A 17,360-nucleotide genomic window follows, 5' to 3' on the forward strand; every position below is an offset into this window, starting at 1 on the left:
CATATTTTATGATATAAGATTTGAAATAAAATTGTTTTCCTAATTTTATAATTTGAAGAAGAGGTTAAGGAAGAATTTATTTGTGGTTTTGTTTTAAAGTAATTATAATATAAATTAACTTTATTATACTTTTTTTTACGGATATCAGAGTACACTATATATCACATACCTACAAAGTAGGGAAATATTCTATTCCATATTGATTATGTTATAACGGAAACTTTTAGTTCATTATTTTCCAATTTAAGAAATATGCAAACATATAAATAAATTCGTAGGGTAACACCTACCCGCCATAAATATAAGGCGGTTCACCATAAATGGCTCGTGCTGTAGCTCGGTGTATCTTTTAACCAAGTTCCAGGCACGTTTCGTCCTTGCATAATTGAACAAGCTGGCTAGGGTCTCCTTCCCACATTTCCCTGCTCTGCGATTGCTTTTTATTTTGGTTTCGGTTTCTGAAACTGGCTTGGACTCGCAGATCAGGGAGGCGAGTGGGTGGAGGGAGGCGTCCCAGGATTTGCAGGAAGCGGCAGTTAATTGATCTGACAAGAAATGCGCCATGCTCGGGGGCCTGGCCAGAATTCTAACTAAATTCGATGTGTCAATCAAAATTTGAAACCAAAAAGGAGTCCCAAAAGTCGGTGACACACACACATGAGCGAAAACAAATATTGACAGTCACAGCGGGCAAACAACGAAAATTTTTAGGCTGACATTTTGGCAATTGTCGCGATTCGCGGCAAACTGCCATGGAATGTCAAAAAGCAAGAGAGCAAAAATGAAAAAGCACGAGCATAATAAAAAAGGAAAATACGTGAAATGTTACATAATTTATGCCAGCAGTGCGAGCGGACCTCAGTTCCTTTATTTTCCTTTTTTTATCCGCGGTATCAGTATTTCGGTGGCAGCCAGTGCCTCGCAGGACTCGCATAAATATGCAATTTAGTTTAGGCATTTGAATACTTCCTTCGCCGCGCCGCTGCCTTTCAATCTTTTGATGAGCTACAGCCGCGTCGGCAGCAGCTGCGTTTTCCGCTTTTCCGCGATTTTCACGTCCCGCGATTCATTGGCAGCCCGACACTAATGAAAAAAGCCAAATCGTGTCGAGTGCTGCGAGTTCGAAGCGATTGAAGGTATTACTCAGGCTCTTACCACCATCTGCAGTTGGTTTTCCTTTTCCAAAATATTTTATAGCTATTTTTAAAATATATATTTTTATTGTGACGTTGGAGGCGTTCCTCATTTTCAAGCTTGAGAAGTTAGAAGTGAAAGTAGTTTTATTTTTATTCTGGACTTTTATCTGAACATCATGTCCGTTTCCCATTTTGGCATTACACTTTATGACCTTTTGACCCATTGACGTTGCTCTGCTATTTATGGATACAGTTTGCCTGCAATTAATATCGACAAAAAGAATGAGCTTTTTATCGGAAATCAAATTAGCCAAATTGTTTGTCGCTCTGTTACATTTTATTCTTTGTATAGCATTTAACAAATTACCTTTTTCACTAGGGAGTAGTGTAGAAAAACAGAAAGTAAACAACTGACGCTTGTTTATTTACGGAGAAACAGAATTGCTCATTTTGATTTATATAAAATTAAATTCTTTCTTCTTTAAATAGTTAAAGGTAAATGGCATAACAGAGTTGTTCATAAGTTACACCTTTTGTATTCTTTTTGTATTGTCTGACTAATATTTTATTTACACCAAACTTTGCGTGCTTATAAATAAAAGAGCGGTGGAGAAATACGCCTATCAAAACACCGCCTACCCTTAAAGTTTTGTTCTTCTAGTAAAGCCTTGGCAAATATATGCGTGTTTGGCCCTCCCTGAAAATTGTGTTAGACACGAATGCGAACATGTATCTGCTAATAAGTGTATACCTATCTGCATTTTTGTGAAATTTAAATAGACAGTAAGGGGAGAGCAGAGCCTGTCATCCGCCTGAAATGCAATCTCAGTCCGAAGTCCCTGGAGGCGGAAGGCCCTTCCATTGCAATTCGTGTACGAATATTTCATCTCTGCCGGATGTCTAAAGTTTCTCATTTCATATGACTCTTTGGGGGCTATAAATATCACAAACATTTATTTGTTGACATTTATATATTTTTTATATTTATTTATTTTTTTGGCACTGCGCACCAATTTATTTATATTAATGTCCCAAGTGATTTCGGTTGCCCATATCAACAGGGTCACATCTGATGCCAGCACAGTGGGGGCCAGACTTGCCCCAAGATATGATCTGTTTGTGGGTTTTTTCGGCTTTCATTTTCAATTTTGATAAAGTGATTTGCAGGGTAAGACAAATGTAATAGAATCTTGAATTCGGCACATGAGATTATTACATTAGAGATTAGTATTTGGCTTGGGTTCATTCTATGATCAGAATAACAAATAAAATGTAAAGTCGAGTTAGTGGTTAAGCAATATCTAAAATAACAAAATATTTATTAATTTTATTTTAATTCCTTATTTATTTGAATAATTAATTTTGATAAGTATGAATAATGAAATTTTATTTCCTTAATTTCAAAGTAATACTTTAAACTTTCTTAAAGACCTTGGGAATACAATCAAGAATTTTCAGTTCTTGATGTGATAATAATAGAAGTCAATAGTTGTATTCCATATTCCCTAATTTTCGGAATAATTAATAATATAATTTATGGATAATCCTATTATGATTCCTTTATTTCAAAATAAAACTTCTATATATTTCCTTAAAATTTCTTACATAAAGTAAATAAAATTAAGAACTTTTTGTTCTTGATATGTAAATAGTTTCTTTAAGAGTATCTTGCAATATGTGGTATACAAATGAGATATTTAATAAAAGTATATAAAATGTTTCCTAAATCATATGAGTGAGTATCTTATAGTTGTTTCGCCACAATTTTCCAGCTTCCTGTCAAGAGCTGCCTTTGAGCTGGTGCTCCCTGCTTTCCATTTGCTCCTGCCGGCCTGTTTGTGAGCGATGTCTTGTCTGTGCTGGCCATCTCTGTAGTCGCTTTCTATTTAAACAGAAATACAGAAGGCTGTTGAAATACTTTTGCATCATTGCCTGGCTATCTCTCTGTGTGTCCGGCCAGCCAGGCATTTTCCTGTTAGACTTTTGGATTTTTCTTGTTTCCGCTATTGTTGGGAGCTGACAGTCGGAGGAACCGCAAACCAAACGATAGGCTCAGGCCTTGCCATCTTTTCTATGCTTTTTTTCAGTACTTTTTCTAAGCCAAGAACATCCTGCATTGCGAGGGAATGTGGCATGTAAATTCGTTTTGACATTTTAATTACGCTCACACCCACCGACCGGGCTCGAAGCGGCTGCCTATGTAAGTGCGTACGTGCCAACGGGGCTGACACATTAATGCATTCCGGCAAGATTAAGCAATCAGAGAGCTCTTGAACTCTGGCATAATTGGAGCAACCTGACGGGCGAGCTGCCATCGGCGGAGATGGTGGCCAAAGCACTCAATTTGGCCCATAAGCTAGTGCCTCGATGGCCTGGTTCACTTTCTCCCACTTTCTCCTGCAACCACTTGACTCTCATTTAGCGCCGAAACAAGTTACCCGCCAAAAGTTCTTTCCTTCGGCCCGGCCCCATCCCAACATTCTAATTTACTTTTATATTATGTTGTGTTGATTGCGTTGCCAGGCTGCGGATCCATTACAGGATGTGTTTGTCTCCTGCCACTGGCATTGCTGTTGCCTCCATTTTTTGCCCTTATCACAATGATTCTGCTGCCAACGACAAATTGCCGGAAATTGACAACAAATTTCCAGGGCACACACGCACTCATATGGGCCCATAAGATGGCCATTTACTAATTCTTGGGTCCAGTGTTTGTTGAGGTTTCACATGGCCTGCTCCTTGGCATATCAATGGCAGGGCCCGAAATATTGACCGGAATGTGTAATCGAGTCGGGGACGACAACTTTGAACTTTGTCAAACCCTTTCAAAGTTTTTCGTGGGCCTCTCGACGGATATAATGCAAACTATTCTAAATATGAATTGGGCCTTAATTCAATTTGGTTCAAAGGGGTCTACGTGGCCATTATGTGCTTTTCTCTAACACAATCAATTTTTGCATAATTTACACTTTTGGCCGAGGGGCAATAAAGTTGGCCATCATTCATTTTGGAAAACTAGCCTTCCTTAGGGCTTTTAACTTGCTTTTATATTGACTAGCTAACTTGATTTATTAATAAAAGACATGACAGCCTTAAACTGATTGAGTAGATAAGTCGTAGAGCACCTTTTTAAACAAACATAACAATAACGTAAAAATATAAGTTTTTTTTTCAGTTCAAAAAAATACGGGAAAAATATAATACATACCACTTTAAAGGGATAACCAATTTTTGTAGAATTTATAATCAAAAATAAATGTTTGCTATTTTAATATAAAAACCTATAAACCATAACACAATAAATACTAACTAGTCCTTTCATAGATATGACTTTTAGTATTTTTAGTATTAATTAAAATCTTATTTTATAGAACCAAACGCAGAAGCCCTTTTTAGGTCCTCATAAATTTTCCATTGTCTAACGCCAGCGTTTAAGTTTAAAGCTGGATTATATTGAATATTAGAGCGGATCCTAATGCACTTTCGATAGCAGCTAGCTGCAGTTGAAGTTTGGGATTTGCATACAGAATGAAGGATTCCGAAGCACCCACACCCATCCACTCAACCGCTGTCAGCTGCACTTTTGTTTCAGTCCATAGACCTTGGTTTATACATACATATATTAGAATTCGGGTTCATCAATCACTTATGGAAATCAATACGCTTTCCATTACACGCGGCCCGAAGTGGGCGGACCTATTGTGTTTTGATGTTTTAGAATTCCCAAATGGATTGATGGCGGGGTCGATGGCGCCTGCACCTCAATTTTTCCTATCGGTTCTTTTAGTATGATTGGTAGTGTTTAAATATCTCCATTTCTATGTTTACTTAGCCCATATATGTGGTTAGCTGAAACGTGCCTGAAATATGGAAATAGTGTAAAATATCTCAGGGGATTTCACTTTATATTAGGGAAAAGTTCCCAACTTAACAGCTCCTAACGCAACAGAACTTGAACAGAGCGGCTGTTTCTCAACCTTTCCGGTAGAGGGCACTTCTCGGCTTGTGTTTACCCCTCACTTTTGTAGACTTTTCCTTGGCTCTCCCATCTGACGTCATAAGGCCGCAGCTGACGTCACAGAAAAGCTTCAATGTTTACAGGAAACGCAGTGAAATGAAATGCACACATATGTCTGTGTTCCGTTCTCGCACGTGTCTTTGGCGCCAAATTTGTTGTTTGCCATTCTGTTTTGTTGCTCACCTTCTACTGGGTTAACGGGAAGCAGGACCCGTAACTCTCTTTGCCGGAGAGCGAGATAGATTTGCGCTTACTATTCCTTGTTACTTATATAACACGTGCTGAGGCCTAGTGGCTATCCACTGAGAAAAATTAAATTATCTAGGTATATGGTATAAAGTCGAACATCCTTAGACAGGTTTCTAAAAAAGAGGACTTTAAATGTATCTAAAAATATAATTATTTGTGATTATAAATCTTAATTTAAATTATTATTTGATTTTAAGGACTGCAAAAATTTTGATAAAAAGGAAATACCAGTAAAGTATAATTTATTATATATTATTAATTATTGTGATTATAAATCTTAATTTAAATTATTATTTGATTTTAAGGACTGCACAAATTTTGATAAAAAGGAAATACCAGTAAAGTATAATTTATTATATATTATATTCATATTGAAATATTTAAGAACAAGTCTTATTTTGAAAGATCTTTTTAAGAGAAGTGAATCAGTAAAAATGTATAATCCCACCATTTGTCAAATTTTAGAAAATATATAAATTGAAGAAAAATCCCGGGTGTATAAAGAATTACGAGTATGAACGTAAACGTATGAAATTATGTATAATAATTATAATAACAAAATATTTTATTTGTAAGCCTTTGTTTTATGTGAAGTCTGTATGATTGTAATTAATTTAAAATAATTCACCTAACCCATAATATTCTTCATTATCAGAACAAGGATTTCAAATGGTTACTTTGACCATCCCTATTCAAGTGCTGTATTTGATAATAAATTCCTGTTTATGCAAATTTGACCGGTTGACAACTCTAGTTAACTGCGTCCAGCATTCGTTGTTGGCTAAGAGAGCTCTCGCGTGCAGAAGAGCAGCGCCGAAGAGCGGGCTCGAAGGACCACGACACGGATGCACGCACACTGGCGCGCTCGGTGGGCGGCGGGAGGTCCTGCTCCTGGTGGTGCGTGACTTTGGACGCCTGCTGGAGCCAGTCACAAAAAGATTGGTAGCACTGCCTCAGTTCGTTTGTGCTGCCAGTTGGATGCAGAACGCCTCGAGAACCGAGAACCGCGAACCGAGCGATATATCCCACAGCACAAAATCCGTGGAATCGAGCCCAATATTATAGGCGGGTATGGTGTGTGTCACCTTCGCGAATTAATCAAAGTGTATTTGAACGGCATTATCATGCTGGCGGTTGTTCGCGGGGCCAAGGCGAGGCCACCGCCCACGTGTCGGGCCGATTTGTTGTGTTAATTAGCGAAAAATGTCAGGGCGACAAAGTAAAAAATAATATAAAAAGAACGGGGCTGCAAAGAGTGAAAGTTATGGTGTGTCCTTGGGCTCAAGGGAAAGTAATGAAAATATATATGAGAACATGGTGAAATAAAAAACTGAATGAAACGTTAAAAAAATGTAAAAGAATACTGCACGAGAAATTGCGAATTCTTTGGAGTTTGTGGCTGCAAACGAGAACTTTGTAGCACACTTTTGTGCGCAGCGTTCGAAGGAACTTCATTTTCTTCTTTTTTTCCCTTCGACCCAAAATCGATCCGCCCCGTGGTCCCTTGGCTTTTGTTTACCGAGCCCAGTGAATTATTTTCAAGTGAACATTTTTATTTTTACCCACATGCTGCTGGGGGAACTACGTCGTCTTGTTTGCTTATGTGAAAGGCCCCTGCAGGTACTTCGCCGTTGTTGTTTGTTGCCGCTACCTTGAAAATCGCCTTGACACATTTCGTTTTGGCCATTGCAAATTGCTCCATGCCACGGCTCATGGGATGCTGCAGTTTATTTTGTTTATCTCTTTGAAAATCACCCAGTCCCCGACCATATTTTGTGCCACACCCACCACCCAGCCCATGCAGATTGTTGTCAGTTCGTGGCTGAAATTTTCAATTAGGTTTTATGACACATTCCGTCGATGCAGCCACGCCCCTCAGCCGCACAGCCCCCTTTTCCCACCCACTCGAAATTGGCCAAGCAGCGCAAATTTGCATACCAATTAAGTTTATTATATATTTACTTCAACTTTCATTTAGCCACTCGGCGTTGCGCAGCCCTATTTTTGTGGCTTGTTTTTGGTAAATGGCAATAAATGAAAAACAAATTTTAATTAGGTTGGGAACAGTAAGGGAACTAGTTTGAAACTTTTATAATTATAGAATTTTTTTTGTACTTTGAGTAGGTTTTCAAATATTTGAGTACACTAAATAAATAGATTTAGCCAGTAAACATTTTCTTTTTAAAAATTTTATTTTTTTGAATGGGTATTCAAATATTTTTATCCATATTGTTTTACTTTTTGAATAGGTATTAAAATATTATTAACCACTAAATACAGATGCTTCCTCAGTGAACTATTTGTTTTAATGAACTATAAATTATATATTTTTATATTATTTTTCCAACATTTTATTATATCAAGAAGAAAAAAATAATTTTAAAAAATGTAATTTCGTTATTCAAAATTTATTGGTGCTTATTTTTAGTAAAAATAATTTAAAAAAATGCTGACTAATGGCTCTCATTATTTTTCCCACAATTTATTATTGTATTGGCTTCTAGCCAAATAAGTTTAACAAATTTAATTTCCTTTTGCATTATACAAGATTTATTGGGACTCTTTCACTGATTTATTGAACCTTAAAATTTAATGTAAGCGCACAGATTTCCATTAAAAATCAAATTATAATACATACATTTTCAAACTTATTTATGTTGCTGACGAGCAAATCAGCTGCAGCCATAAATAATCGAGAATAAAATAAAAGGCCATCGCAAGAGGCAAGGGTGTGCGCAAAATCGAAAAACCACAGAACGTAAAATAATAATGAACATAAAAATTACATAAAAAACAAACTCATATCGGATAAGGCAAAGGCAGAAATGAACATAAATGTTGGGGTCGTAAAAGTCATTTAAGACGGGCGGCACACATGGCGTATGAGTTATACTTTGCATTTAATTCCCCCAAACATTTTCCAAAGGGCTGCAGCCGAGATCAGAAAAACAAAACGATTTAGGGAGGGAATAGGAAGCCAGTTCAGTGACTGGGTGAGCTGGGAAAATACCTTAAAAAGCTAGAAGTGAAAGCTTAACAAAATTGGGAAAAACCACCAAAAAGGTAGGGAAAGTGGGGGAATGCGGCGAAAACTTTTGTGGCTACGTGGCTGGGACCTTTTCACCGCCTCCCAGAGGGCGGGGAGGAAACAGGATGTAACAGGCTAGGCTAATCCCTGGAAAGAGGGACAGGACTTTGGCCAAAGGCTGGCAAAAGGTCGAGTTAATCTACGGTTATGCCACACGGCAAATTGTGGCCCACAAAAAGAGAGAGTAGAAAAACAGAAGGCTGAAAAGGTTGGATATCCGGGATAGAACTTTGGCTTTTACATACTTTTTCTGTGAAACATATATCTTTGGATCATTCAACAGCCACCGTGCAGCCATTGTTTTGCATTCCAAATGAACAACTTTGCAAAACCAACAATGTATCTCAAGTTGCGCTATCTCAGATACTTTGTGCTCTCCTCAGGGACCGCCTGCAGTTTAACCAATTTAGAGTTCTAGCCCCGTTCTGAGATTAATTAAAGTAGCTCAATTTCCACTTGTTAGCCTGATTTTGCTGTGCCCACACTCAGATTGATGGCTTTTTCATTCACTTGGCAGTCTGTCCATCCCCCAGTGGATGGATGACATTGCCAGTCTCCACTCGTATAATTGACTAATGAGACAAAGTTCAGGGTTCAGTAGATGTGTTTGTGACATTACAGATGACAGATTTTGGCTTTGCTGGACATTTGACCATTTAATGAAAACTTGTGGTAATAAACGATAAGCAGGCTGAATTTGTTTGACAATGATGATAATTTTCATTGAACCTTTGTACATTCATTTATTCTTTAAAAATATTATATTATCCTTTTAAATATTACATTTTAAAGCTTTTATTTAAAGCAAGTGCTAATTTTGATTTCCATTTATAGTTTTATTAGATGTCATTAATAATATTACCTATTTTCGAATTGTTCGACCATGAGCAAAATTGTTATGGAATTGTTATTTTTCTCTGACTATTATTAAAATGTATCATATTTTTATTTGAAAAGAAAACAGCTGGCGGCTTCCTTGCCCTTTATTTTATTATACAGATTTCTGCTCACATATTTAAACGATTTTCCTGGGTCTACCTATTTTTCGTTAGGCAAAAGAGCTCCCAAAAAAGGAGCTTATAATCCAATCTGTCTCTGGGAAAACATTTCAACTTTTGCCTTAACTTCCAGCCCAAGGCATTTGTGTTTGACATTTGTTGTGGGCCCCCAGAAAATCTTAATGCTTATTTTTATCTGATAAGTGATGACGGTTGCGGCATGAAAAAAATGGCCCAGACTGACTCGATTTCTGGTTGTTTGTTTGTGCTAAATGTATTACACAGGCAACTTATCACGCTGTATTAACCCATACTGCTTATATGTCCTGGGATTCTTTTTTCCCGATTTGTGCTTGGCATCTGGAGACACGCCCACTCAGCGGGGGGCATCGTTTGTTTGTACATTATTTGTCTGTTATATGGCGGAGATATTTTCCGGTCGACTCCACTTCGCACTCCTCAGATGTTTTTTAGCAGTCGAGTGAAGTTATTTCCGCTGTCATTTCCTATTTCTTCGCTTGACATTTCAGGCAAGTCAGTCTCAGAAACTGTAATTCAGCTTTAATATATTAAAGATGTTTGCATTATCTATAGGCCCAAAAGTCAGTTTCGGTTAGCAACTTTGATATACAAATGCTCAGCCAATTGTTCAAGTTGTTTCCCAACTTGTTCCTTATGCTGGCCCAAAACTTTATCCCTTGAATGTGGAATAACAATTTGCGAATGGCTGCCAAACCCGTTAAGTCTTTTTGGCTCAGAATATCTATTCTGGAGCGAAGAACAAACTTGTTTGACTTGCTAATTTTAAGCTTTTTTAGACAGGTGTGAAAACGAAGCGAGTGTGTGGTTCTTGGATAACTTTTCCCCTCATATCGAGATGCAAACAGAAAAGACAGCAAGGAAAAGTGGAAATAAAAATTCAAATTCCCGACCAAAAAAGTTTAACTTTTTTCCTGCAGCCACAAATCAATTTTCAACTTGGCCGAGGAAGCCGCCAAAAGAAGAAAATCAAGTAAAATAAAAAGAAAAACAAAGCTCTTTTATAGATGTGGGCCAAAAATTAGGGAAAAATGTTATACCATACTGGAGATGGAAAGCGAAATAAATTGAAATGAAGAGGAGAGAAAATGGATGAAAAGCGGGCCGATTAAACCAGTTCAAAAGGCTTTGTGATAGTGAATAAAGTGATTCCAAAGGATCTATCTCATTTAAATTTATAACCATGAAATAAAAAAAAATTTGATGATTTTATGAAATTTGATTGTCGTATTTAGTTTTCAGATCCTAACAAAGTTGTCAAACCTCCATTTAAAGCATAAGATAAATTATTTTGGTATAAATTCTTAATAAAGTTGCCATTCTTGCTACCCAGTTGACCTTCCTTCCTGAGCCATTTGAATGCCGAAAAAGGTCATGCTTTGTGCAAAAACTGAGTTCAAAGCGCTGCTGATGAGGGTAAGATACTGCTGACAACTTTCGACCAGTTTTCTAGGAGGGGGAATATTCATTTCACATGCAAATAGGGTGGAAGGGGTCCTGTAAAAAGTAGATCACACAAGCTAGTTTTGCTAGTCTTAGGTAAAATGTTAGCCCAGGATAATCCACTCTTGAAAAGCGGCTTCACCTTCGCTTTAAAGGAATTTTCGTTGGCATATGGCTGAATATATTATGGGCTCATGAGCAAGCTTTGCTTTGTTTTCCCCCATTTAATTTATGGCCAACACATGCTGGGCTAACACATTTTTTATTGTGTCCACTCCCCAAGCAGCCTCCTGCCAAACAATTCCCGCATGTTTACAGAACTTCTGTTTGTCAGCCATTTTGAAAGACATTTCCTTTTCGGCCCCAACAATAAATGTTCTCTGTGGTGATATAAAGAGGAAAGAACTATTGTCACATGTTTCACTTTTCCATGTTTTTTTCCTTTTTTCCCCTGTTTTCCGGGCTCGGGGTGAGAAAGTTCATTAATTGATAAGGCGGCAACTTTGCTCATGTGCGTCGGATATCAACCAGGGAATTGTTCTGGGGTCACCTCCAGTTAATAAAGGCCAAAAGCCTATTTCCAGACATTTATTATGTATGTGCATATATATTGGTATGTGGGGTAGTAATCGCAAGGTTCACAAGGTTCACTATGCGGAAGTTTTCACTTTAATTAGGACCTGTTGTTGAGTATTATAAAACAATATACTGTATATTTTATTTATTTGATTTAAAACGATTATATATTGTACCAAGAAGTATAAAAGTATATGTAGAAAATTTACGGATGCAAGCGGCACATTTATCAACAAATCATCGCACCAACTTGGAGATATGGAATCCAAATTTGGGGAGTGGCGGCTGCGTCCCACCGAAAAAGTTTCCAAACCGTCCAGAACAAAACATTAAGAAAAATCACTGGCTGTGAGTGGTTCGTTAGCGGCCAAACGCTTCACAATGACCTAAACCTGAGTCTTGTTGAAGACCAAATATCGTTCTTCTCAAGCAGGTACAACGACCGTCTAACTGCCCACCGTAATCGTCTAGCCCGGAGATTACAGGGGGCTATCCCAATTCGCAGGCTCAAAAGAAGACATTTTGGGCTGCTCCTAAGAGACTAATATGAATATATTATTTACTTGAAACTAGTCGTAATTTGATCTACTCCTATATACTAAGTTGAAAACTAATTATAATTTATAATTAAGAGATTATTTACTTAAGAAAACATTTAGGTTAAAGGCTTTAATTAGATCTGTTCCTGGATTATATTAAATAAGGATGTTAATTAAAAAAAAAAAAAAAAAAAATTACGAATTTATTCATAGCATACTTTTGGACATATTGGAAAAAAATAGGAAATCTTCACAATCATGAAATTCAGAAGTAGAAAAATAATTTTTCTATTCCTGTACAAAAACGTGTTTATTCATTGATGAAGTATTAGTTATGCCCTTTTTTCTGAACATTGTTGAATAAGGCAAGTTTCTGAATTCTTTGGCAATAGAATTTAAAGGTCGCCTAGAAGTATGCAAGTATATTTAGTGTGTGTTATTCATAGTATTCATTTGGGCATAGTTTAGAGGGATTATAGGTCTGCAGAATCATGAAATGCTTTCTAAAATAAAATAAAAAGTGCAAGATAGATTCAGGCCCGTATAAAAACTTTTCGTTTTATTGATGAAGTAACGTACACATTTTTACTTTTCTTTTGCTTTGGCTGGCATCCAAAAGGTAGGCGACATAAAATACATTTGTAATCATGACCTTTCCCAGTGTCTCTCGAATGTTCCTGTCCTACAAATCCGGTCTCCTTGATATCGCTTGACTGTAGGCCATTTAATGTCTTAGTTATACAAAACTCTTGCCACCAAATCGCGTGCACCACTTAAGTTTTGGCTAGAAGGAAGTGGGCGTGGCTCCAGTTTAGCACTCTTTACATTTGTTAATTGTGGCACTTAGTTGGCCAAGTTATTGTGTCGCATGCAAATGGCCTTGGGGAGCTTTTCAACGCACTTCGGCCAAGAAATTCTTTAAATAACTGTTGGGCACTGAACATAAAACTAAAGTAGCCGTACAGAGTAGAATAAAATGTTTGTTTATATGGCGAAAGGCGGGCGAAAACATAAATGTGCAGTAAAAGCAAGCGGCTGAGGACCATCAAAAAGGAGCGTCCCCCAAAAAAAAGGCAAGGGAAAATTTAATTTTGTCAAATTCTCGTTCGCGTCATCTGGCAAAACTGCAGCTTTTTGTTTCGGGGTGTGCGTGGGTGTGTCTTTTTGTGAAATTTATTTTTCATTATGCTGATGAGAAGCGCTGTTCGCCACGCCTCAAACTCATTTGAGCTTGAAAAGGGTCTGAAAACGGACTTATTTTTGGGAAGCATAATGAAGAAATGTGATTAATTACAAGGATTACCAGATAGCAAGAAAATTATTAACAAGGAGAACATTTATTTTCTTTATTAATATCTCCAAACTTTGGGTTTCTGTCTTTTAGTCAAAAACATTTTAGTTGAGGCCTAAAAGTATGCAGTGAATAAAGGAAAGAGTTTAAAATATACTGCAGCACACTTTTCGACACCTAAAATTTACAGGTAGCTTATCTAAACTTTGGGCCTTGTGTTTGCATATCTTTTTCCAATATCATATCCATACCATATCCTTTTCCAAAATTGAAAACTTCACCACCTGCTACCTTTACAAGATGTACAAGCCTTTTGTGCGCATTTCAAACGTCTTCCTTGAAGATTCTCAGGGATTTTGATTGATTGAAAAGCTGCCTGATTGATTGTCTTGATATTTGAACCTTAAACTTTGCAAATTTGCGTGCTGCATGTCTGGTGCAGTCAATTAACCGGCCAGCGAGTGTGAGACAGCGGAGAGGTCGTGGGGTCAGCAATTTATCATTGTCACTTGGTTCCAGAAAAACGGCGATGTGGCTAAAGACGAGAGCGGGGTCGAACGATAAAGAGCGAGGAACAGCCAATTGTTTGGGCTGATTGCGCTTAATGAAGTGTCGGATATGTCATGAGCACAGACAATAAACAAGACATCGCAGTCCGCAGACGGTGTTCGATGCAGATGCATCTGTGAGATACAAAACCAAAAAACATATGGCCGGGAAATGTGAGATATGAAAAGTGCAAAGTGACAAAACCAGCTAAATTATGTAGGCCTGGTCGAAATCGGAGACCTGGTCAGAATCGCAAACATATTCCAAAGTGTCCCCGTGCCCCGGAAAGAGGAGATGAGCCAGAACCTCCAAGTGAGCTACACCGCGTTGGGCATGTCGGACGATAATCAAACCTGCAGCTACTCGATGCCCTCGGTGGCGTCTCCCACCCTTAACCACCGCCTGCAGCGCAATGTCAACTTCAACGAGGACCTCAACGACCTGGCCGGCTACCCCCCGCAGCAGCTGCCCCCCGCCCCGGCGGTCCGGCGCTTCTCCAAGTCCATTTTCCAGCGACCGCGCTCCATGTCCGTTTGGAGTGACATCAGCCGCAGCAGCATGCGCCTGGATGAAAGGTGAGTGACGGTTGGAATTGGGCCTTGGGGAGCGTGGCCTAAAGTCCCCTACACTGGGGAAAATAATCGTTACCACCATCTCAAGACAAAGCATAACAAACAAGAAAGCGAATTCGGCTAGACGAAGTTTGTATTCTCTTGCACTTATGATCAAAAGTGGATATTTTGAGTAGTGATGTATTGGTTTATGGGAAAACTTTTTTAAAATAGAGTACAGGCTTTGAGCTAGTCATATGTTAATATCTATAAAAAGTGATCTAAACATGTCCCAATAGCTTAAGTCATGTTTAAGTTAGGTTTAGGTTAGGTAGGGAATTTTTTATTTAATTCATTAAGAAATTGCTTATTAAAGTAAGGAACTTAGTTTACTGGTAAATAAGTAATATTTCCATAAATGTAATAATTTTACCGGGTATACCACCCACTCTCTGGGAAATGCCGATGATAAATAAATATTGTGTTAGCTTTTTAAGTCCCTGGATAATGTATTAAAACAGCAATTTGATAATCTTTTAAATAATCTATAACTTAATCTATAACTTAACTTAACATTACCTAATTATATTAAATGATTGCTATCTATTCTTTTGGCTTTTCTAATATTATCTTTTACTTTGCATTGAACGAAACATTCAAAAATGAATTCGATTTAAAAGGTTATACAAAAAGATTGTGATTTATTGCTGTGGAATTTTACTTCTTTAACAGAATACCATTTCTGACATTTTTTTTGTATATCTACCTATGTCCTACAATATATTATGACCCAGTTGAAGATTCATATTAACTTTTTTGGTAGACATATTTTGGAATAGGACTTGTAGCACTTAAAATATTATTGTTCTTGTATTTTTTATGAAAACGGATATTGCTTCAATGTTTTCTCTGTGTGAATCATAGGCTCGAAGCAATTTGCGACATGTGGTGTGGCCGCAGTTGTTTTTGTGTGGCCTTCCCTCAGGCAAATTTATGTGTTTTCTGTATTCTTAGGCTGATTGCGTGCGTTGGAATCTACATAAATATTTGCTTTTATCCGTCTAAAGGCCTGACAAAGGGGAATATTCCCTGAGCAATGCCCATAAGGATGCGTGACAGAGAACGAAGTGTTATAAGCCCAATCTGATTATAGCCAATCCATCAAGGACGCGAAATCGATTGAGAGCCGGCATTGGTTTTATAAATAATACTTTTTATTTAGGTTTATCATGATACAATTATTTCCTCCCGAGCGTTTAATACTTGAGATAATGTTAGATTGGTATTATTATTAGATCCACATTTGCATATTTAGCCTGTTTACCAAAAAACGAAGATTTTTATGAAATAAACAAATTGGCAAAAACACAAATACCTAAATTCCCGTGAGAGCGATTTAAGCTTTTTTTATATCACAGATTTACGGATTCAAGCTCATTAAATCGCGCTGTTCCATATTTGCCCATTTCATCTAAACACACAATTATGCATAATTGTTTTCCATAAATCTCGCAAATACACGCAAATGAAATTTGAGCACCATGTGCCTAGGCCATTAAATTCAGCGCTTTAATATCTGGGAAAGCTTGAATCAACTTTGACACCCACGCAGAATCGTTTACGCTAGGAAGGACAGCCTCGAGGTCAGTTTAATTTAGTTTAGCACTTTGACTTTTATTATCCTGTTACACAGTGCTATCTGTGATTATTGCGTTCCCCACCAAAAACGGCTATAATGGGATTTGGATATAGGAGTGGGACGGGGCAAGGCTGTAGACTCTTCTGGCTTAAGTGCTAATTTGAGATTAATGAAAATAAAGATAACGAGGTGGCCAGCACTCTTGAACAGAGGACTAAGCTCCCTATATTTTTGGAGTGGCACAAAAATATATTACAACCAATGGCGGTTGAAATTGGTATTGATGTACGTTTATGTTTCAACTGAAATTGGTTGGACTTTACCCGTTTGATGACCATGCAACAATTGATTTTTATATGGTCTCTATGTTTGGCATTCAATGTGGTTTTTTGAGTTATAATTAACAAAGGTCTGAAATATAACTTAAAGTGGTTGGAATTTGTACTGATGTATAAGTAAATGCAGAAATGTTGTTTTTCTCTGATCTGAATTGTTAGTTTTTTAATGTGGTTTTGAAAGTTTTACAGAAGGATAAGATGATTTTCGGAGTTAAAACTTAATTCCTCCCATCTAAAGACGATTTGTATTGATGTGCGGTTGGATACCAACTGAATTTGGTTGGATTCAACCCACATATCTTGCAGCCCATGCAACAAGGCCTTAATTCTGTGGTCTGCATACTTGTTATTCAATGGTTAGTATGATGTGGCACGTAGCTGCCGGCAGGAAATTTGGCTGGGAAATTTTTGAATGAAATATGAGTGGCATGATTGTGTGAGAAAGGACTGGTGGCGGCCGTCATTCAAGTCAACAAGTCGGAGGGCCCTCCGTGAGTTAGCTGTGCAAACTTTTGCGGCTTTTCGCCTGCAGCCCAGCCAATTTACGTCATCGGCCCGGTGTATGCCAATTAGTGTAAATAACTCAATTATGCTCGGTTCTGCCGTTCCCTTGTCGGTGTGTGTAGATATCGACACCTCATTGATTGGTGATTACACCCCTTGGCCGTCAGCCATCCTGGCAATTGGCTTGTCAGACCCCCAGTCACCGGATTTAACCATTAATTAAGACCCTTCTTGCAATGGATTCTACCCTATTTAGTGTGTGAGCGCGTAATTGAAATGAACGATTATCGCCCGGCTAAAAATGAAATGGGGCAGTGAAATGGCAGATAGAGTTTAATGGCTTTTTAACGGTGTTTCGCGGCTGAGATCTCAACTATGCTCGGCGTCTAGCCAGGACTCTTT

The 17,360-nt window shown here is 37.8% G+C and overlaps 1 protein-coding gene across 3 annotated transcripts in view; it reads left to right on the forward strand.

Moving 5' to 3' along the window:
• The window catches only part of LOC108022543 (potassium channel subfamily T member 2), a 118,555-nt gene that overhangs the window by 30,162 nt on the left and 71,033 nt on the right, over positions 1 to 17,360 (forward strand). The window contains exon 1 of one of the 3 annotated variants that reach the window (XM_044092337.2): positions 13,914 to 14,501. The exons of 1 other annotated variant lie outside the window; for it this stretch is intronic. In XM_044092337.2, coding sequence (XP_043948272.1) covers positions 14,221 to 14,501 — 281 coding nt within the window. In that variant the 5' untranslated portion in view covers positions 13,914 to 14,220. Of the gene's footprint in view, positions 1 to 13,913; positions 14,502 to 17,360 lie in introns of those variants that run through there. One more of the 3 variants, XM_044092338.2, reaches the window with a different exon arrangement.

This window comes from Drosophila biarmipes, chromosome 2R, assembly GCF_025231255.1.
Source record: "Drosophila biarmipes strain raj3 chromosome 2R, RU_DBia_V1.1, whole genome shotgun sequence".
Classification (NCBI taxonomy): domain Eukaryota; kingdom Metazoa; phylum Arthropoda; class Insecta; order Diptera; family Drosophilidae; genus Drosophila; species Drosophila biarmipes.